The sequence below is a fragment of the Poecilia reticulata genome, linkage group LG2 (genome assembly GCF_000633615.1).
Source record: "Poecilia reticulata strain Guanapo linkage group LG2, Guppy_female_1.0+MT, whole genome shotgun sequence".
In the NCBI taxonomy this organism is placed as follows: Eukaryota; Metazoa; Chordata; class Actinopteri; order Cyprinodontiformes; family Poeciliidae; genus Poecilia; species Poecilia reticulata.
In genome coordinates, this window is record NC_024332.1 from 27680073 (window position 1) to 27703714 (window position 23642).

The 23642-nt window shown below is 37.0% G+C and overlaps 1 protein-coding gene across 5 annotated transcripts in view; it reads right to left on the reverse strand.

Moving 5' to 3' along the window:
- The window catches only part of myo16 (myosin XVI), a 111194-nt gene that overhangs the window by 65864 nt on the left and 21688 nt on the right, over window positions 1–23642 (reverse strand). For all 5 annotated transcript variants that reach the window (XR_532800.2, XM_008401520.2, XM_008401529.2 and 2 more), the window contains exons 2-5: window positions 18202–18462; window positions 8248–8318; window positions 7759–7902; window positions 2127–2235 (exon numbers count right to left, since the gene is read on the reverse strand). Coding sequence is in view for 4 of the 5 variants with exons in the window: in XM_008401505.2 (XP_008399727.1) it covers window positions 2127–2235; window positions 7759–7902; window positions 8248–8318; window positions 18202–18462 (585 nt within the window). In the remaining variant the exon portion in view is untranslated. The remainder of the gene's footprint in view (window positions 1–2126; window positions 2236–7758; window positions 7903–8247; window positions 8319–18201; window positions 18463–23642) is intronic.

Here is a 23642-nt window from a genome sequence, read left to right on the forward strand (position 1 = left end):
TAGCCGGAAGCGATTAAAAATCAAGATATATCACACATCAGAGATCTGATCCATCTGTTTTTAATGKAGCTCTTTGCTCTCAGACCACATCACACAAATAAAAACATATTACTTTATTCACAGCAGTCTGGGAATTAATGAATTAAAAAAACCCACAAAGAAGCGGGCATTGAAACAGTTCAACCTTGTAGATTGTTTTGCAGAAAAATGTGATGCTTTCAGATTGCTTCGCTTCTGTAGGGTTAAAGGTAAGATTAATTATATTAAATTAKTTTTGCATTTTGTACAATCCTCTAGACATTGTAATGATCGCCCYAAAATYTTTTAAAAGACAGTTTATTTAAWTTTTTTTTTTTTTTAGAATAATCTGGTTCAGTGAATCACTTGAGATTTTTCAAGCCATGCTACTTTGAGATTCTGTGGAGGAACTTRTGCAAATTTYCTAACCAACAACGTCTAAAACTGAACAATTCAGCACAATTTCCAAGTCTTGGTAAAAACACTAGAAGAAAGGTAAGCATATAGATGATGTAATATTATAACATTGGACACTACAGAGTTAAAGCTGTTTTGATGTTTTTGGAGTCATTATCCTGGCTGAACACCTAATTRTGTCCCACTTTCGACAGATTTAAGGAGAGGTAGTAGAATTCAAAGATGATTCTCTTTCGTTATCATTCCATTTACTTTGTGCAGTAATGCTACCGCCCCATACCTGACCACTGTCCCGTTATTTTTCAAGTCTGAAAGACTTACCTGAGCTCGTCAAAGATACTCTTAGAGGCATAGTGGCCAAACAGCAAGTCTTTTGCTAATCTGACCATAATGTCTTATTTTTAAGTTTGTCAATAAGRTATCTGGCTTGTCTGTCTGAGCAGCTGTGAATTCTAAGTTTCAAAGTGTTAATTTTGAAGCARGTACTTAGATCTTGGTCTTCATCTGTCAGTTTTAATCAGAGGGCTGCAACCTAATCATAACTRGGTGTTTGGTCATGACAAAGACCTCAAACCCATCCAYTTACTGTATGTATTGTCTCTTCCTSTTTATTTATCCTCCAGTGGACATTGAGAAAGAGCCAGAGTCTGTTTGTACATTCATGCCACCACAGAAAAACAACGGTTCAATAGCCACATGAAAGGTTCTCGATAAATCTGACGTCCATGCTACTGAAAAGTCTACACAAACTTCTGAGCAGAACTGCATATTTTATAGTTTTCAAATRAAATTCCTTCAAGCAACGTCTTGATTAGACTTGACTAACGCGCCACGAAAGGCAGTGACTCATCAAGGAGAATGAGAGGACATTTACCCTCAGCACCCACCTCCTGGCATCGTCAAACGTGGACAATCTGTCTTTTCTGTAACTGCGCAAACTTGATAAGGACAGACAGCATACAACCCTGTTGCTATAGCAACAGAGGCTGATGGAGCCCATGTGAGTGAGGGTATGCTTCATGGAGGCAAATCCCAGTGGGAAGGGGGTGGGTTTGGGAGATCACAACATGGGGGTGACAGGAGGAGGAAAGCTGAAATGAACATTGCGGTGTGTGTGTGTGTGTGTGTGTGTGTGTGTGTGTGTGTGTGTGTGTCTGTGGTGGGTGGTCTTGATAAATCCACGATCCTATGAAAGAACTGTGCCATTTGTCATGTGATTTGTTGCAGGCTCATGCAGGTTGATGGTACATTCAAACAGGGGAAAGATTTTTTTTTTCTATAACTGTTTATGCACATTGTGCATGTTTTATTTAAAAGCATTTTTTTTACTGCTTCTCATTCAGTTCTCAATCAGTTTCATCTTCCTGCTCTTTTATCTCTTCCATTTCAGCTGAACTATTGACCTTGTCCTTTTTTCTATAGCAGATGACGATCCAAATCAAATTTTGCTATCAGCGGGCCTGTGGCTGCATTTCACCTTCAAACAGGGTGACGTTCATGCGCAGAGCAGCTCATTTTACCATTTAGCACAGATCCAGCGTGGGTGTAAATGAAACATTAAACTAAGCATTTATGGTTTGTGAACAGCAGGAAATATGGAGTATGACAAAAAAATGTTTCACCATAATCAAAGGGGGAAAAGAGATCACAAAATGAACATAAAAGAACTAAAGATTCACAGAAAGGTTCACCATTGTCCTCCAGATATTTTCGGAGAATATAGCTGGTCTCTGTCCCCTCAAAAGTGTAGTCCAGAGGAATGTTTCCGTTGATGTCCTGCAGCAAAATGTTAATGCCGGCCTGTTAAAAAAAAAAAAAAGACAAGCATTCATGAGACTTGAATCTGAGATAAACTGGAGCTAATTATCGAGGCTTTCCAGGTGCAGATCTGACTAGCACTGAAGATATTTTAAAGAAATACTGGGAATTAAATAAATTATWAGATAATCATCTGAGAGTTAGGAGTGAGGGATTCAGTAGCCTGCATTTATCCATGTATGTCAAGAGATTAATGGGTGCTTACTCAACAAGAGTGCATCCACTACAGCTCACCAACACAGCAGGAGATAAGACAAAAGGCTTTAAGTGATTTCAGAACCTAATCAATGTTTTCTAATTACATGTCTGAGACAGAGGGGGGTTTATAAAAGGTGTTTTCCTCTAGTGAATGGAAGTGGTGCTTCCTCTGCTCTGCCACGTCAGTACACTAGTAAAATGGCCTTCAACAAAATGAAGATGGCTACAGACCCGCTCCATTGCAACATGAGCACCAGTTCCACCCATCAGTCTTCCTCAGCTTTACAAAAAAGGTGACACCATAGTATTACAGCAGAGCATGAAACTCAAAGAAAATCTGAGTTGTGAATGTAAGAAGTCGAAATGCTAAAAGGTTGTGTTGCATATGACCATTTAGTGACACATCACTGATCCATTTGTTGTTCTACACCTGTGCGTCTTTGCAGCATCATGAGGGCAGCCAAATAACTAGCAGAATGTAACGTGTAGTTATATTACAATAATAGCAAAAGAAGCAGGGATAGGATTATAAATATCTGAACTTAAATGAAATGGTATCATGTGATTTTTGTTTTTTGTGATACTTTGAAATCTGTATCATTTTGTGTAAAGTGCTGCTCACCACCAAATCAACTTTTTTTCTTTTTTTTGCTGATGTAAATAGATTATCTAAAGGTAAAGGTAATTTTATTTATCCCTTTAATTCCTACATCTACATCTTTATGTGTATGTGACAATGTTGACATTTCCATGTACATTTCTTTAGTTCTACATTATTTTGCCTAAGACTTGTAAAAAGTTCTATGGCATAACTGGAAAACGTGAAAGTAAAGCTAAATATTTTCTAGAYGAAGAAAAGTGTTATACATAAAGCATGCGGTGGGAACAACAGGCAGAACAAAATGTATTCTTTAAAATCAAGTTAATAGAGAAGAATTTTCTTTTTAAATTATTTTGAAACTCTCAACCTGGGGCASATCATGTAAAAAGTTACTTCAACAAAGTTTTAAAACATAATTGTATTATTATTTATAAAACATTTATTTCAACTACACAAAAAATATCAAAGAACTGGCTCCTTAGAATGCACGAGGTTTTCAATTACAGTTTCTGAATATGCTTTTTTTCCTGATAGGTTATTGTGTGTCAGCCTTTATTTATTGAAAGTTGATTTTTTCTTGCCAATGAAGGTTCGCTGCAGGAATATACAAAACAATTTGCAGGTAATAAGACTGGAAACAACCAGCAGCTACTTAATCACTATGTATAAAAGACAGGAAATATCCAAGTCTGAAGCACCTTTTGAAAAGCAAAGGACCTGATTGGAGGGGAGGTGCAGAACAGTGCATAACAAAAACAACATTACATAATATTCTGTACATGTCACACAAGCACACAGTCCACTTTCTAACCTCATCTTTCTGATTTTATACTTTCATCTCCAAGTCTAAGAAATACCCTGAGTATTTGTGGCTGTTTGGACTCCAAATAGGGTGTTGTCGTTTATGGCATGCAGGTCTTACAGTYGGTACAGCTGTGCACTGCATTACTGATAATGAAGAAGTCGGCTTGAATGCACAATTAACTTCCAGGACCAGAAACAGTCAATACCACTCTGTCAGGAAGGTTAACAGATCTGGGCTTGCTCAGTCACAGAGGACCAGGTTTGAAAATTAGCTGGACAACAGCCAGCAAAGAGGCTTGGAACACAAAAAATGTGACCTATCATGACTAGTACATACCAAAAGTGTGTTTTGTTACACTTCTATTTCAACAGTTGCGTTTTGACAGACCAACTCCAACAAACAGCAGAGAAAAGCTCACAACTTGACAGTAAATAGGGATGAGCAATACAATTCAATTTAATTTAATTTAGCAGAGAAATATATTGTGATAAAAATAATCGTGTGATAACAGTTACAGACTGTCTTTACATTTGATAATATTATTTATACAGAAAATAAGCATTATCTACCAATATTCAGCGTAATATGATAAATGTAACAAAGTAACATTTTTTGACAAGGGATTTTCTTTTTTTTTTTTTTTTTTGTAGAACAATAGTTACATTATTAGGCCAATGTCGCTGCATCCTGTGATGAATCTAGAAGCAAAATGACCAAAAATGCACCGAGAAATTGACTCCTAATAAGGATTATATATAAAAGATGTTTTCAGTCGCTGTATGCATCATTCCTAAACCCCGTCTGCCTGAAAAACCAAGAACCAGAAGTATTTTTCTTACATTAAGTAGATGAAAAAGCCAGGGGTTTTCCGTAGAGAATGTATTTTCAAAAGTCTCAGAGTTCTGGAGATATGAATTCCTAATTTTCTAACAAAGAAAGCAGCAGCAGCGGCAGTGGTTTCAGGCAAAAAAAAATAATATTTGTATATTTTTTCCCCAGTGTAGTTTTCTTTTAGCCAGACTGTTCTGACTAAACTCAAAGATAAATTTAAACTAATTTAGGAAATTTCAACACAAAATAAAATGAAAACAAATTAAATTGAAGTTTCTGAATGACTAATTCAGAAACTAGTTTGTACATCTATACTCTTATGGGAAGGTTAAATGCAGGTTAAGATAATCAGAAATCAGAACAATGTGCATCAATTAAGCATAGCAAAGTCTTAGCCGTTTCAACACATCACAAGCTAGAGGATGGAGACTTTTATTGCATAGAACATTATATTTAGCCTTAGTGTTTTGGCATTTACAAATATCATGCCTGCATTCAAGTTTTCATTTGCTAAATACCAATCTCACCAAATCCCACCAGCGTTACAGTCAATGTCCAAAAATGGAGCATTTGGCAAAATACTGGAAACAACACAGTTTATTAATGGCCTGCTTCCCTGCTGTTTGGAAGCAGAAGATAAGGGAATTAATTTCATTGGCTGCTAAGTACTCCATCTTCTCATCAACCCCCACCCCTCGCTGTGCCCATGAGAGACGACTGGCAAACCTCTCCATCAGCAAAAAAAACAAAAAAAAAAAAAAACATTCAGTCTCCCTGCATGAAAATTGGAGACAGGAAATCACGGAGAGACGCACAGAGCAATAGAAGAGAAATGAGGAAAGAGATGGCAGAGTAGGACAGAACAGATTAGAACATATTAGCTGGTGTGTTCCTTCCTGTGCCAGTCAAAGATAAGGATGGCTCAATCAGGCTCCTTTCGGTAAGACCACTCTTCAATTTCCGGTTAGAATGTAAACCTTTTAGATTAAGGACCTAAAGAAGATCACTTACAGCCACTCAGACAGAGAAGCATCCCGTAATTATTTAGAAACAGAAAGTTATAATTCACTAAGCAGCAGGTAGAAGTATTGGCAAAATCAAAGAAAACAAATCAACCTGTAATTATCGTCAGCATTACCGTGTCACTTCGGCTGCTTGATGTCTTGGGTCTGCACTGACTCTGAGTCTAGTACTTCATGCAGTAGCCTGTCTAAAATGAAGGTCATCAAAAGATTTGAATATTTGTAGGTAAGAGATTAACTTGATCTCAGTTTTTTTCTTTCTTCTTCAATTTGTTGTCTTCCCTTTTGGTCAATGTTTAACTATTGACTAAGAGATAGGAGCTCTTACAAACATCAGTGGTTTACTGCTTACAAGTTAGACCTTAGGTATTGTAAAATGTTTAGGAGATCACAGAAAAGATGCTGTAAAATGCTGCACAATCAGTTGTTTAAAAAAAAATGTGACCATAAAAACCCTGGCAGCAAACAAAGCGACTGAAATCAAAAGGACAAACAAGAAATTATTACCCACCACTAAGAGGAATTGTAGTGAGAAAGAAAGAACATAAGTGTAAAACTAATAAAACTCAAATTTTCCAACACAAAAATAAGTCTATAAAATCTTGACTTGTCATTCAAAATACTGTATTGGTGAAACCCTTCATTCATTCTTAAGTATATCAGATTAAACTAATTGTGCAAAATGTAACTCAAGGTTTATCTCATACTGAAGAGGTCTTTCCTCTAAAGTTGAAATCCCTTCCAATCAGCCTAAGAAAATACCACTACATTAAAAAAATGAATTCATACAAAATGTTTTTAAATTAGTGATAGGAAGACTGCTGCTACTGCTAAGCACATATTTTTTTATGTTTATGTATTTGGCAGATGCTTTAATCTAAACTGACTTTCAAATTATAACAATACAGGTAACAATAAAAGGTACTTAGAAGGAACAAGGAACTAGAAATTAATACTAGCCTCCAATCAAATTGGGTTTTTAAAATTTGCCACAACCTATCAATGATGAAACTGTCGTTGATATCCAACAGGACAGTCTTTAATCGGAAGCATCATTTTACAAAATTTTAAACCTCTAAACATGTTGCACAGTCATAGTCTTGCTACCATGCATAAAGAAAGACATTTTCATCCATAAAACAACCTTCATTTTCCATTACCATATGTTCCTACAGAGTTTACTCCTGTTTGCATGACTCGTTCACAGGAAAATAGCTTTCTCTGTTGCAACGGGCAAACATTTAGTCACAGTCTCCAGTGAAGCAGCAAATGAGTCTGCTTGGAAGGAAATTAAATGCATCCAAATACGCACAAGCATCCTCACATACATGCCATACCATACGGTAGCAGCTGGTGTGAATTAACACCAGTTTCCAAGGATTTCTTCAGATGTTTTTATTCTTCCCAGAATCGTCTTATTCTGATCTAACAGAAGGTTAACAGCAATCACTCAGGAGCTAATCAGAGGAACCAGGCTGTACAAGATTCTGTAGAGCTCTTCACACCAGTCAGTCCTCCGTGGGTCTAATCAGCACCAGCAGAGCCGTGCCAACCCATTGAGCGACTAGGCTGGATGTGCATGCCCTCCCCTGCAGCTGGCACATTTCTCGTTGTGGACCTAATCAGTGCAACCTTAGCTCTTGTCAAGGCACTCTCCACAGAATAAGCTTTTTCTTTGATATCATGGTAACGCAAAATTTGGAAATATTCCGATTTTTGAAGATGTAAATAGGCTTGTAAAGGAATGAAAAGTCGTCTTTGAGGGCCTCTGGATTAAACAAGCCCTCATCAATGAAATATGCCAACAGTCCAAGGGAAATCATCAGATGAGTGATGCCAGCAGGCTGACAAGCTGCAAGCAACTTCAGCAAGAAATCTGAAGGCCAACCAAGTCCAAACCCCTAACATAATTTCTGAGTAACTCAAACAGAGCTAAAGGAGTCGGTGAAATTAATCTCACTGCAACCATAAAGAGCTCTGTTGCATGTAGTGTTAGTGAATCAGTCCTCCCACTTAATCGCATGTCTGTGTTTGTGCATGGTGCTCACCAGAAGGAGCAGCAGCACCATATCTGCGTGGTCGCACACACATGCTACATGCAGGGCTGTCCACAGGTCCTCGTCCTGCTGGTTGACATTTAGGCCTCGCTCGATCAGGAGCTCAGCTGCAAACACATTGTCATGGCGGGCACACTGCAGAAAAACCAGAGACCATGATTCCCATTAGTAATTCAAATTCTATACTTGGGAAAAGTCTATATGCAGAGGCACAGCCAGCTACTAGCCTTGAAACAGAATCATCGTATGATAATTAATACGTGTGGAAAATCATGTGGCATGGTAATTGATCTTTGTAAAAATCTATTGTGCAGAACTGTTGATAATTAGAGTCTTCTGAAAAGAAAATTATTAAGGCCTTGAGGAGATCATCATCAACAACAACAACAAAAGAAAAATAATATTAATAGATGGGCTGTTCCTTATTCGGTTATTAAAACTACGACCGTTAAAACTACGACCGTAATGGGAGTATCTTACCAGGTGCAGCAAAGATCCCCCTGAGGAAGTGGCAGTGTTGGGGTCTACTCCCTCCTTTAGAAGACGCAACACTGCAACAGAATAAACATCCAGCTGTTAACAGCTCCTACAGGAGTCACTTTTATGACTACAATCTTATGTGCTTCCTCCTTCTGTTCATCAACTCTGACCAGCTTCATGTCCCTGATAAAGGACAGCATATCTATACTGATACAGGAAAGGCTCATTCAAAAGGTGAACCATGGTATTGGCAGGACACACGCAGTGTTTGTCAGACCAGAGCACCTTCTTCCAAAAGTTTGCTTTGTTCCTTGTTTGACTTTTTGAACTCTGCAAATGACATTTTGTAAAAGCACACTTTTAGCGATGGATTTCTTATTTTCAGTCCGATGTGTTCTTTTGTTTGCAAAAGAACACAACACATCAAACAAAAGGCCTTCACAAAACAGATCCCTCTGAAGGCCCTTGTGTTGGACAAGACATTATCGAGATCAGAGTAAAGTGGGTAAATGTAAACCCATGCAGCACTGTCCAGATTTTTTAAAATGTTTTGAAAACCATAAATCTTTTTTTTGCCCACTTCATTATTATTTCCTACTTGGTGTTTGATGTATCACATGAAATTCAGTACGATACATTGACTTGTGCAGTTGTAGTGTGACAAAATGTGCTAAGTTTAAAGGGATATGAATACTTTAAGTATGCACTTTCCACAGACAAGAAAACACATTGATCTCTGCTTCTCTGTGTCAAAATCAATAGGATTTAAGCATTCTGTAATTGCCCTTGATGTGTCTGTGTGGAACAGTGTTCAAACAGTACATGCACATTCGACAGCTCCTTCCTCCTGCGGCAGGTCAAAAAGGCATTGGGTTACACACACTTGCATCACTTGCTACAAGATCAAATTGGACGCCCACCCGACTAACACACTGACATAAAACTGTTGAGAAAGAAATGAAGACTTTTTCCAGACAAGTTTGCTTATTCAAGCCTTAGGCAAATGAAGAGAGACTACAAGTTTAAATAAGGGCTCTGTGATTTTACTACACAGCTGATACATTTTTCATGGAGCAAGTGAGAACAAAGCAAACAGTGAGAGAACGAAGGTGTGCTGGAGTGTGTGTGACAGAAACAGGGAGTGATGGGTTTAAAAGAGAAGGTAGGAGAGGGACATTTATGTGATTTTAGTGTTTCGGACAGAACAGCATGGTTACTCGCTGTCACCACTGTCACAAAGTCCTGTCAACATACACAAACAAAAGTATATCAGCACAAATATAGTGGCTCTTTAAACTACAGAATGTTCAATATATTGAGCCCTTATGATGACTCCCTAAAGGTTATTAAACTTGAGCAGCCATGATTAAATAACCTCACTCCACCCACATATGTAGACATAAAAGGCACTAACAAACCAGGAGCATTTATTAATTCTGACCTTATTTAAACAAACAAACAAAAAAATCCAGACCAACAAAATATGCACTCGATGGGGAAAAAATATGACTGAATGTGCTTTAAAATGTTTATATAATGAACACTATAGAACATTAAAAAGACAAAATCCCCCTAATTACTAAATTAGCTCCGACTAATCTCGTACATGATAAAAACCACCTTTCTGTGATACACTCCCATCAACAAAAGAACAAGTGGTTCTCTATTTATGAGTCATTAACACTGAATGCCAAGCTACAGCTCTCTTCCCAGATACAGAGCACAAAACTCTGCAACACACACCCAGTTCACCCAGTGCTGCATCGGCTAACAGCCTGGAGGTGATGCAGTCTGACCAAACCCAGCAAATATCCTGCAGCAATTCTTAACCATTAAATGTGAATTTTCAAAAATATTCACTCTCAACATGCAACATCAAAATTATGAATAAGTGTCTGTGACATACAAGCAAACACATGCAATTTATCTGTATGTGTTAGAAAAAGACGGTCACATATTTTTTTCTCTCTATTGTTGTTACATGCAGCACATGCAGAACAATATTGAATATTTTTATACCCTCCTCCTAAATGATACTTTTGACAGCAAGTTAATGTTGGTCTCTTGTAATGTCTTGTGGAAAAAAAAAAGTTTGAAAATGTTTCTCATTGTCTCCTTTTATAAAACCCCATAAAATATGCAGTTTTTCACAGGAGTGTGTATACTTTCAACAACCAGAAATCACTTTAATGATTCGTTTCATTGTCACACTTTGCCCTTAGAAATTTATTGACAAGTTAGAAGATACGATCTCAGTTTAACAACATTCACATAGAGACATTTCAATAGCATGAATTTAATAAGTTTATAAGTCTGTGGAGAAGAACAGGATGTTATCTACAGTCTGTATAAACTGATAAAAAACCCTGGTATGGTTCTGTGAATTATTCTGGAGCTTCCAAAGCAGACTGTGCAAAGAAGGAAGAGTCATAAAAATAAAAATAAAAAAGGGAACAATGAGCATTTTCTTCACTAAGCAGTAATTCAACAGCAGAGTGTCTGTAGTGGAGGTTTCTTTAGATCTGCTGCAGCAAAGATCACCGCAAGAGAAACGCCACACCTATGACCATCAACATCAACTTTTCGACAACTTTAAAATAAAAAGAGTTACTAGATTTGTCAATCTAGTTCTGCTTATAAGTAAACAGAACTTATTTAGTTTAGTTTTTTTGTTAATTAACTATGAACTGAATAAAATATATTCCACAAACACATTACTATACATTGATTACATATGGGCATTTTGATCATTTTTAAATCCCTCATAGTAAATAGCTTTTGAATACTTGATGAGAAACCAACCAACCACAGTCGACTAAATTATTGCTGCTTTTAGCTGAATTTAAAAACAGAAAGAGTCAAGAGTAAGTCAGCAATTAATCATCAGAAAAGACACAAAAGTTTCTTGGAAATAAATAAAACCCACAAAATATCAAAAAGTAAGTTGGGAAAAAGAGAGCTGCATTCTTCTGGTATCTAGTGTACATGTTGCAGTTTGCAGATACTCTGTAAACTCTGTAAACAATTTCCTGAATCAGCACAAGCTGATTTTCGAACAGAAGTCTGTTGCCATTTGTCAGTGGATTTATACCCAGAGGCACTTCGGCACTGGCTCAATAGCAACTCAGTCTCTGTCTCTAGTATGTAAAACGTCTAACCTTTTAGAGTCAGAGTGACATTTGAAAAAAATCTGCTTGAGTTTTACAAAACACTACAGAACATGAGCAAACAAAGATCAAGGGCTGAGAGGTAAATACTGAACTTGATGTCCTTAAAAAAGGAAGAGAAAAGGAAATAAATTTCAGAATATTTAAGTGCAAATTGTTTTTGTTCCTAACTTTAGATACCATACAGTTAGAAAGAGTCCCTGAATGGGTTTTAGGTTTTTATAATCAGATGTTCATGTTTCTGAGTGTTAGCCCATTGTGAATATTTTACCTCAGATCATTATGAAACACTTTACACTAATGAAAACAAAATATACTATAAATAAGCACATAGACAAGAAGCCTTCACATTTTAGAGTATGCTTTAAAGGGAAACATGATTGTGACATAGTGTTGAAGACGAGAATGAAGGAGAAATGATTACAGGAAAACACCTTATAATAAATACCTTTTGTCTACACAAATGAAAGGCAGGTTCTTTCATCTAAATCCTGTACAGTATGCTCAAGACTGTGCATTGTAATGCATTGCTTCTTTGCATTACTCCAACATTGAGGGAAGATATACTCTAAATACACCAGATAAACTTGCATGTAATGATTTCTGGATGGATTACAGTACTTAACACTGTCAGGCACCTTCAGGTACCTAAACACTATAATCTTTATTTATACAGTATAGCACTTGTTAATTACAATAAAGTATGTATAAGAAATGTACGCATACAAAATATTCTAATTGCTTTAAATTCACAAAGAAATCTGCTGTTAATTAATTAGAGTCCTGCTTAAATTATCAATAATTTTTTGTTTGTTGCTTTTTTAATGATGTTGCTCTCCTCTTTATAATGCAGGGACATCACAAAACTATTGACCACTCACAGTAGGAAGGCCAGGATAAACATTATACATATAGTTAATTAGAGTTCTCAGGTTAAACTGGAATCAGCTAAAATCAATATCAGCAAGTTAACGGTTTACAACAGTCGAGACTGAAAATCAGCCACAAAACTCTGATTTATCCATCTCTAAAATAAACGTCTGTGGTACAAGGATACTGCATTTAAGCATCACAATGTTAACTTGACAGCAAAAAGGCAAAGGCTTGACTAACTATATCAGGTCTGGGAACCAAGGAGGATCGGAGATAAAAGGATTTAAAGCACAAAGACATAAAGACACCACCAGAACAAGTCTCCCAATTTTGCTGCTGAGAGCATCTGGATAACTTAGGTTACCTTAACTTGACCAAAGGTTATTTGCTCAAGTTAAACATGCAGCTAATAATATAAAGTTAGCTGCAACACTTATTGAAATTTAACCCTTTCATGCCAGGCGTTTTTTGGCTTTTACTCAAGACAAAAGCCTTTTTCAACATTTTAGTCTTGAGTATGGGTTTTGTGTGTGCGTAGACATGCGGAACATGTCAGCTAGCTGTTACTTTGAGGAAATCTGTTTGGAAACATAAAAGGTGTTTCCATGGTAACCAACACTTCTAGTTATAAAAAAGTGACAGCGATTTCAGGGTCAAATTGATAAAAAATGTAATTTGGTCAGAAAAAAGGGTGACTGAATTGGGGAGAAAAACTTGAGACTTGACTTGGGAAAAAAATGACTTGTCTGTTACTGTGTGAGTGAAGGGTCTATATTGCAATGCAATAAAACATATATCATGATGTTATATTGGCTCAGTTTTCCTATAAACAGAGACATCTTTAATCCCAGAATGATGGTGATCTGAGAATTACCACTGTTTCCCAGGAGCCTTCACAGCCATTTATTTTTGCTTCCTCCTTCACCCCTTCTTTGAGTTTTTCCATGTGCAGAGATCAGACGAAGCTGAGAGACTAACTGATAAATAAAACACTGTTAAATATCTGGGGGTTCACACTTCAGTCCACAACATCACAGCTTTGCAGACTTCATTTCCTCGAAAACAGCACTGCCTTGCACATTTGATACAATGGGAGCTGAAGTCCATAGAATATTTCTTTTGAAAATATACAAAATATTTCATGGGAGAAAAAATTAAACTCTTCACATGGCAGTTCAATTTACTGTAATCTGCTAACTATTTTTGATTACACAGAAAAAAAATTATGTCCATCCTTAAATCCTGTTAGTTTTTACCTTTAACATAATAACAGCCACATGTGATTTGATGCACACTGCACTCCTATTTCAGGCATGATGTTTTACAATCTTATTAACTTTGTTTAATACTGTGTTTAAAACCAGCATAATGAATTTATAAAAAAATATCAAAAAAGCAGAGAGGCATTTTTTTGCTACAGCAAATGAAATTGGACAAAAAAATTGGTGCCACAACCAATACCATAAATATATATTTAGCTGCACTTAAATATATTGCTCATTGTAGAGACAGACAGGAAAAGCACTGGGTAATTAATGCAGGGAGTTGGGCGTAGTCCCACCAACAATACCTCTATTTGCTTTGCTCTTCACAAGAGGATAGAAATGCTTATGGCTGAAAAGCAAAGGTGATATATCTTACCAGTGGGGAAATATCTGAGTATGAAGCTCACACAAATGTCAAATGGAAAGATATTAAATTCCACTGTGTGAGCCTTATGAGCTCCTTTCTGCGTTGTTCCTTGATTTTTAAGCTGCTGTCACACTGTTTCCTATCTTCTTGAGAAAGTGTTTGCTATGTGGTGCATATTATGAACACCTTGTTAATTAAGGTCTTTTCTTTTGCCGTTGAAACAGAGGGCAGAGAAATGGATATTCCAGGTCAGACTTGTTAAAAGTTATTTAACAAAGCTTAAACTGATTATTTTACATTTAAAAATTGATACACTTCTGACAAAAGAGGACAAAAACATACAGAAACCATCACAGTGGAACTAAAAAGTAAGTAAGTTTGTTTGTTGAATAAGTTAATAACTTCATAGCAAGAAGTAAGTTTAAAGAGGTTTAAGCTGCACTACATTGACAATAAGAAAAATTGTAAAAGTACTTTAACTGGGGCAACCCCAATTATAAGTCCCAATTAATTATTAACTCCCAGAATAGCATTTATCTTAATTATTCAGTTAAAGTCGGACTTAGACACTGAGTGCAAGTGCACACAAAAGTTGCTGTTGCTTCACTCAGATTTCTGTGGGTGTCTACCTGGACTTTGATGCAGCTAAAAGACTAATTTGGGAAAACCAATTTCACCAAACGTCAAAATTCAGCTGAGGCAATGCTTGTATGTGATAGATGGCAATGAAAGAAGATGAGGTTTGCAATGTTCCAATCCAGGCAAAAGGAGAGATATTATTTTTCTTCCTAACACTGTAATGATCTCCCTCAGCTGATGCCTTCAGTCTCTACTTTTTAGATTTGACTTTCCCCAGTCCTTATTCCATTTTTTTTACTTTTTTTATGTCATCTCTCTGTATCTTACTTCCGGTACAACTAAAATGATTAGAACGAATCCCGATTTGGCTAAGCTTACAGAGAAAATATGTATGTGAATAACCCTGTTTGGTTGGGCAATGTTTTAAAATTTTCAACCAAGGAAAATATTCAGATCCAACCCAAATATTTATTAAGGAATTACTGTACATTTGACTGATAATGTACATGCTTTACTTTTGGGAATAAGAATGCTAATTAATTCTTTCAAAAACGTAAGAAACAAACACAAATATAATACATTTGATTATTATTCAAGATTCAGGAGTATTTAGCAGATAAATTCATTTTCTGACATTTTGAAACTTCGTTATTGAAGTCTATGGTCTCCCTGAGTAGACCCGGTCTAGCGTGATGCTAGACTGGGCCTTTATATCTACAAATCAAACAGAAATTATGTTTGATGATTATTTGTCGTTGGTAATTATAACAATAAAAGCTGAACCAATTGTAAGCAAATTTACAGGCAACAAAACCATGCAGTAAGAGCACAGCCTCACTTTCTTTCTGGCTCCATCAGCATTAAGGGATCTGATGAGACACTTATTGGTTTATGTATTTTTGACACTCTTCTTTTAAGGTTCCTCAAAACTCAGCATCATATAATGTTTGGCGTAACCTCAACAGAGCAAACAAGAAGGCAGACAAAAAACATGCTTTTTGTGGATGTTAATTTGAAAACAAAAAAATTATAACTCCTCCAATTTGCTCACTCTGCCAGCAACTTGCTGTGTCCCTCTGAGAAATCATTTTTGATAAGGATGAGTGTTACAGAACTTGGCTCAAAACCCAATAAAAAAAAAATTCCAAACTTTTACATTCTTTAAATTCATGTTTATTCTTTTGGTTCCTCTATGTTTACCTTAGTGTTGTGGTAAAATGGTTCACACTGAAATTATAACATGAGCAAACTAATAATGGATTATTACAGTAAACACAACTAGAAAATCCTTAGTTTAGTTTTAGAGGGGTATAAAGGAGCAAAAACATAGATTTAATAAACAACATGACTATGGAACCATGCTTTAATTTATCATCTTTAGCTATACAATGATGGGTAACTTTTGAGTTACCCACCAACTTACTTCTATTTTGTTTTGATAATAACTTAGGTCCTAACAGGAGCAACACACTTTTCCAAGAATCTGTCCCTAATGTTTCTCTTGCAAGTCCACTGTTCACCTTGAACTCAAAGAAAAGTTCAGATATCAATCACACTGAATGGCAAATGGTACTAGACCAGTACCAACATGACGCCTGGGCAACCAGGCGGAGGGTTAACCGATTCATGTTGAGCCAAGAAACCCGTTACCAGTCTGGTCAATGCCACAGCACACCAGCTGCTCACAGGGAGCCCAGCTGAAGCCCATAGACAGGCAGCCAGGGTGAAGAGATTAACACACTGACCTGCAAAGAGTGCTGGTGAGACACAGATATGTCCCGACAGCTGGGCAAATGACTGGCAACCAGCGTCATAAACAAAAGAAAGGCAGTGAACTTGGACAGAAATCAATGGCTGAGTGGAGCGTGAAGTCCCTTTGAATTTCACAAGTTTATTGACTAAATAATCTCAGACAAACAGTGTTGGGAGCGTTTTTAAGAGCGAGCTGCATTGTAGAAAGCTTGAGATGGAGGAGGAATTAATAGATCGTCAGAGAAAAACTTGTAAAGTCTGGTTACCGTAGCAATAGATACATGAACAAATGAGCTGTCCCCACCGGACTTGGGCACCTAGCTCTGCTCTTCTCTTCTGTCGTAAACGACTAAGAGTAATACTGTAGCTGTTGTGCAAAGCGGAGATCCAGCAGTTCAGGTCTTGAGTTTTTGTTAAGCTCTGACTTGCTTATTCAGATTCAGGCTGACACACATATAAACTCAGTGTAATTTTAGCTTTAACTCCACAATTAAATGCAACACACACTGACTATAAAATAATAAAAAGAAAAACAACTACAAGTTTCTTGTTGAAATTATTAGTTTCTAATCTAACAGAAAATGAGCTGATTACAAGAATTTTCCTATTTATGAATCAAAGCACATCTTTGTAACCTTATTTGATTCTTACAAAACTGCTAACAAAATTTCCCCTAGACATACTGTATTAATGCATTTACAGGTGGAAAAAATTAGAGTAGCTTCCATTTCCCTGGCTTCCTGATAAAATCTTGGAATAAGAATTTAACTGGAAAAAAAAACTGGAAAAAATGCTAAATTAACTGTACAAATTACAGCTGCATGATTTATGTTCATGCCAGCCAGATTAAAGCAACAGAAGGACTGTTAGATATTATCTTGATAACTTTATCTTTATGTCTAAAGACTGCACGATTTGCAGAACAGCTTAGTATAGCAGAAATAAAGAAAATGAGATTGTTTTATCTGCAAAGCCGTGTTCCTCAAAATCCCCTTCTCCTATCAACATCAGAAATCCTCAGGTACTTTTGTCCTTGAGGACAGTTTGAACAAGGATAAAAGCTTCTTTCTGCTTTCCTCAGTTGAGTGGGCAGCTTCCAGCTGAACAAATTGGCTGCGCTGCAGTGAGCAGCTCTGTTTTGGCTCACAACTCCTGCATTAGTGTTGCCCGAGTCAGATGTAGTTTGTCACTCATTTGTCAACATGTGCACTCCTGCTTTCTACATACTAACAGGCATGCACACTCCTAAATACGCACAGTGTCTTGCAACAGTTTTTCCAATAATAACTTTTGTCTTGCCACTTCTTCATAAAAGACTAGATTCTCTTCTTGCCTGGCCTATCATCATTAGGTGGGAGGCCATGCATACTATTTCCATTTTTGAATAATAATTTGAAAAGTAATCTGTGAAATATTCAAGGCTTAATATTTTATAACATAACACCAATTTAAACTTTTCTTTTTTGACTGGTCTCTTGTGGTCTTCTTGATGCTGTTTGATCACTAATGCTCTTGGTGTAGGTCTATAACATAATTCTAACAAAATATGTTTAAATCTGTAGTTCTAATGTGATAAAATGTGGAAATGCTTTATACTACATTTAGTCATTCAGAAACTGATGGTGATGAGCTATACTAGCCTCATGTAAAGCACTTTGGGTTGACTTGTTGCTGAAAATGTGCTATATAAATAAAATTACCTTACCTCAGCTACAGTTTGACAGAAACGTGGCTGGAATGCACTGGCACCAGCAGGCTAAATCTTTGTAGAAAAACTTTAGAGGGGTATAAACCACCACCAGAAGTTAAGGTAGAAGAAGTGTCTTGTCCAACTGAGACGGACGGTGCGAGGGTTCAAATCTGCAACCCACCGGTTACAACACGAACTCCGTCGCCCGGTATTCAAAATGTATCAGTACTGAGGCACCGTACTACTCGGACACACACACACCTTCTTTGTCATCATGGCGGATGATGGCATCTTGAATGACATCAGACTGCCTGAAGCGGATGCGGTACTTCCTGGATGGGGCTCGAACTTTGACTCCACCTTGCTGCCGCTGTAGGTTCTTTTCCCTCTCGTAATAGGCCCTTATTTGGTCACAGCGCATTCTTCTGACCAGCCGCTGGCGCTGGCCAATCGGGAGAGACTCCAGCAGACACTGGTCTATCTCCATGTTCTGACGGAAAACGTTACATAGCTGGAAACAACCTAATGAGAAAAAAGAGAGAAAGTAAGAGTAGTGTTTAGGCATTGAACATGATAGATGTTGATAGAACTGTTAATATTTTTTGAAATCAAATCTATTCACAAGCTTTATTAAGAAGGTCAGTCATATGATAGCACCTCTATCCAAGGTGTTAACTCAACAGTTTGACAGGGAGCCAATGAGAAAAAAAGCTTGTTTGATTGAGATGAGACACTGTGAGGATCACCTCTGTACATCTGCAGGGCTGTACATCTGCGTTATTGTTTAGGTGTTCACATATCAGGGTCAGCAGGTGGCCTGTTATGTGTGGGCAACCACTTAGCATATTTACTGTGAAAGGTATTTGCTGTCTGTTTGGCCTGAGACGAGTTGAGTGAGGCATTTCAGTGTTTTATGGGTTTTTTTTCTCCAATCCCAACAGTGTTATGATTCTACTGACTGTGCATAATCTCCCTGTTGCTCAGTGAAACAGATCACATTATGAGCAGCTGGTGAGACTGTTATGCCTGAAACATTAGCAGGTACAGCAGGTGGGCTAAGAGTGAGATGACAATAAAAGTTTTTGGAAATACTGGAGGAACATGGATATATTGGGGGGAACATTACTTAGAGTTGAAATTGAACTAATTGGGAAAAAAAAACTGTTTATGGATACTAATTACAATAAACACTGACAGGTGGAGCAAAAAACATTAAAGAGAAACCTGGCAGAGTCTACAATGTATCATAAAGCAAGAAATAACTTCCTAGATAATGTGCTGAGACCAAAAAATTGGTCAGTAAAAAAAATGAAACAATGGTGACATGAGGAAAATAGTCCAATTAATTTCTAGCACACGCTCACGACTTGTGCTGGGTTGATATTCTCAGACTGATAACCTTTCATAAAAATGAAGCGGTTTCAAGAGATCAGCATTAAAACATTTAAAACAACAATTTATGAGGTGGTCTATATTGATTTTATTGAAATCAACTTGCCAGGAAGCTTATAGTTTGCTGACTGCAGCTTTATAATTAGAGTGGTTTTTGGTGCTCATTTAATCTCCATGCAATGCAATGCAATGACTGTCAGTGTTTTGGGGGCTGAAAATATTTCCAAATAGAGAAAATCTGTGTTTCTTGTAAGGAAGGTTAAAGTGGAGAAGCCTACTTTCAGCCAACTGACTCAAAATGTGCAAAAGGTTTAAGGGTTGGGATTACCCAACACTACTGTTGCTGACAGTCCTTTACGGACTCCAATGAATCAAAGCAGGGAATGGATTGAGGAATCCTCCTGTATCCAACTCTCACTCCACCGAGACGGCTTGGTCCACAGCTACAAACTTACTGTTAAAAGATCTGCTACTTGACAGCTGGACGACAGAAACCACAGCAGCAAAATGAGGGCTTAATATTAGACAGGTGGTCATGCTGCTATGTTTGATCAGGGTATACACAGAGTGCCAGCTGCAGCTCATAGCCCAACTGGTTTGACAAATTCAGGTCAGAGCCAGCCCAGAGGACAGAGAAAATATGTGAATGAAGACGTCTTTGCAGAGACACAGGATGTCATGCTTTCTTTGTGACTCACCAAGTTGCCCGACTTCACCCTGTTATTGCTATATCTTATTCTTTTTCCATAAAGCTCTCTCTCCTGCTTCTTTGTTCCTGAATCTTATTATGCTTCACTCCTTGGAGCATTTCAGTCTCTCCACTGTCTTGTGTCTGAGAACGCAGTAGCTATTTTCTATTATCTCTCTCTTTCAGCCTGCTCATCGGGTCATAGGTTTGGAATCTGGGACATTTTTGAAGCGCAGCATGTTGTCCAACTGCATGTGTTTGTTTCCCACTACTGCATCATCTTTTCATATGGCCCCGTTGTGCAACATTCTTGATATTGTCACAAACCTTTACTTTAAGTCTAGTCTAATATAAGAGATCAGAGTCATTTTAAATGTTTATTATGAATATTTTTTTTAGTCTATCAGTGTCCCTCATGAATTACAAAAAGTTAAGATAAGATCAATATGTCATGCAGGTATTTATTTGTACTGAAAATTTTCAAGAAGCAGTGTTACTGTAACTTTATTGAGTGAGTTCATTGTGAAAACTGATCACTATTCTACAGTACATATCCCATTAGTCCAATTGGTATCTGATACTCTTATGTGTTCTTGCATTATTAGAAAAATGGTACCATTTACTGAAAATTTCCATAGATATTAAAGTAAAACATTAGAGCAAATTAAAATGTCCCAAAAAGTCCTCAAACAGATGTGAGTGTACTGTTGCTCCTTTGTGTACGCGGCACACATCGTGAAGCTGTTCTTTTACATTCATAAAGACTCAAGAGTGTTTTGTGGAGATCTTTATCAGGCTATCTTCACTGACAAAAGGACTGGCTTTCCATTTGCCTTTTTTTTTGTTTGATAAGCATCTACATATTGATTCAAACACCTGCCCTCTCAACCCTAGTACACACACACACGCACACACACACACACACACACACACACACACACACACACACACACACACACACACATCTCCCAGACAATGCATCAGTGCCATCTGGTCTGCTTAGACTGTGAAAAAAAAGATGTTTTGTATTCAAGCACCAAACAGAAGGGTGTGTAAGAAGGTAAAGCTCATTATTTCACTGCTGATGCCAGATTCTTTAACTGTATCATTTTAACTGTAACTCAGCTTGTCACTCAGCGCATACACAAACACACACATAGTGCAAAATCTTAAAGACAGCACTTTCTAACTGTGCTTCCTTTCCCATTCACTGTAAAGCCATTTGCATCAGTTCAACATTTTTCACTCACAATCCATCTGTTTTAGATCCTTTCAACAGTCCTATAATCTGTATCAATGACAGATATAAATCCTTAATTACAATAATAAAATCTTCACTTAAGCGATCCGAAGAATCAACAGCAGAAGAGTTGTTCATATACAGCAGATGAACTACAAAAGGTTTTTGAAAAAGGTTTCGCAATTCATAGCTAACTTTATGGTGTGGAAACCATGAGTTTGCGACAGATCAAAGATAAAGCAAGATGCATAGTAAGACAGTGTACAAAATTCTGGAATAATACAATGTGTTTGTGATGCAGACTAATAATAATAAATTATTTAAAAATGTTCCATCTTTAATATTATGCATACTCTGTAAAATTAAACTAAAACACATGTTGTAGGGAGAAAATGTAAAAAATAAACAGAAGCATTAATAACAGTTGCATACAAGTGCACACTGTTAGACCAGTGGTTTGTTGAAGCAATTTTTGATCCAATTAAAGAATCAGTCTCCTTTAGGGCACACATATAATTAAATATACTGAATCTGATTAACCAGTAAGGAAGTTTATTTTGTTGACATTTGCTCACTTGCATGCTTTGGCTAAAGGCAGAAGAAGGGTACAAACTGAATAAGTCCAACCAGAATAGGTCCAACCAGGCACTTTGGACAGCTAAATAGTTGCCATGGGAAATTAAAGGATATCTCAAACATGCATGAAAGAATCAAGGCAAAGCACCATGTGTGTTTTTGATAAGGGAATAGCATTATAACATGATGTAAAGCTCAGAAAAGTCGATTTTGTATGATTCTGCCCCTTGAAGACAAAACTTGTGGTGTTTTACATGCAACAGAGCCTCTATCATAAAGCATTTCCATCATCATCCTCCAAAGCTGAGCCAATCTTTGGTCAGGGCTGTACAGCAGGGCTGTAACAGCGGTTCACTTCAGCTGCTCACCTTAAAAACCGCCTGCTCACGGTGAATCATGGTGGTGGAACCATTGTGACCTAGTGCATTTCTTTTTTAAACATGAAATTAGTTTGTTTTTTTTTTTAGCTTATAAAGATATCACCAATCAGCTCGGTCTTAAAAAAACTCTCTGGGTCTATTATGTTCTAAAACATTCAATGTTTTAGAATTACCTAAATAAACTTCTAAACTAAATCTGACAGAAAATCTGTGGAGGAGGCTGGTATAAGAAGATGCCCTCACCATGCAAGAGATTTGGAGATTTTTTTTGCAAGATAATGTCATCAAATATTTCCAAGTCTACATCTGACAGACCCCTACTACAAAGTCAGAATACTGAAGTCTAATCAAAATATGCTTAAATATTAGTTTATATGTATGTACACTTGTGTAGTGATAGTACTGCATTATTCTTTTGTCACCCTAACTAAAAAAGATTTTGAAATATATTTGTGAATAAACTAGTTAGTTACTGATGTAGCAAACCCTGTCAGAATGGTCTTTAAAGTATGACTTAGAAAAACAGTGGAAAGTCTACTTAAAGCTCTAAGTAGTACTAAACAGAATCACAGGAATCTTACAAAACAGACATTTGCTCAAAGATGTACACGCGTGTCTTCTTCAGCAGTTGCTATTCTCACATTTACAGTGGAAGACATTCTGCAGGCGACACTCTCCCAGCCTGAATTACAAGAGAGGGGGTGTGGAAAGATATCTGCTCTGAGCATGGAGGAGGCAAGACATGATGCAAAAAGTCCTATATGAAAATCCTTGTTTCCTGAACGATGCTGCTTGCTAAGGAAAACTGTAGTAATGCTACAGTTTTAACATCAGCAGATCAGACGTAGTAACAGTTGTCTCTCAAAGGACACATTTTGACATTTTGTCACTGAAACTGGGGGAAAGGTCTTGTGAATATAATAAGTATATTTTGTATTGTATTCTCAAGCAAATCTCCCACTCATAAAATAAAATGCATCCTGAAAATAACCTTTAATTAGACTGAAACCAACACCAACAAAAGAGTTGGTACATGAATAAAAGCTAATGTGTAATTCTTCTAACTGGTCTGTTTGCAGTGGTGCAAAGGTGGGATGTATTGCAAATATTCTATAATCGATACAAATTCAACATTTCTTTTAATTTTTGTAAAAAAAAAATTTAAAAAAATCACATTATATTTGGTTCCCATCACAGTAAAAGTTGGTGCAGGACTAAATCAGCATTGTCAGCCATATGACATGTGAAATGATGTCCTAGTTTCCATCTTATGCTTTATGATAGTATTTTTCTTGATTTAGCTCCCTGTACTGGTCTGCATCCTTCACTGTTGGACCCACTCAGGGACCATTTATTAAACAGGCCTTTCAAGGATACAGCTACATAATCCTTTAGACTCCCAGCATATAACAAGACACATTGGTGC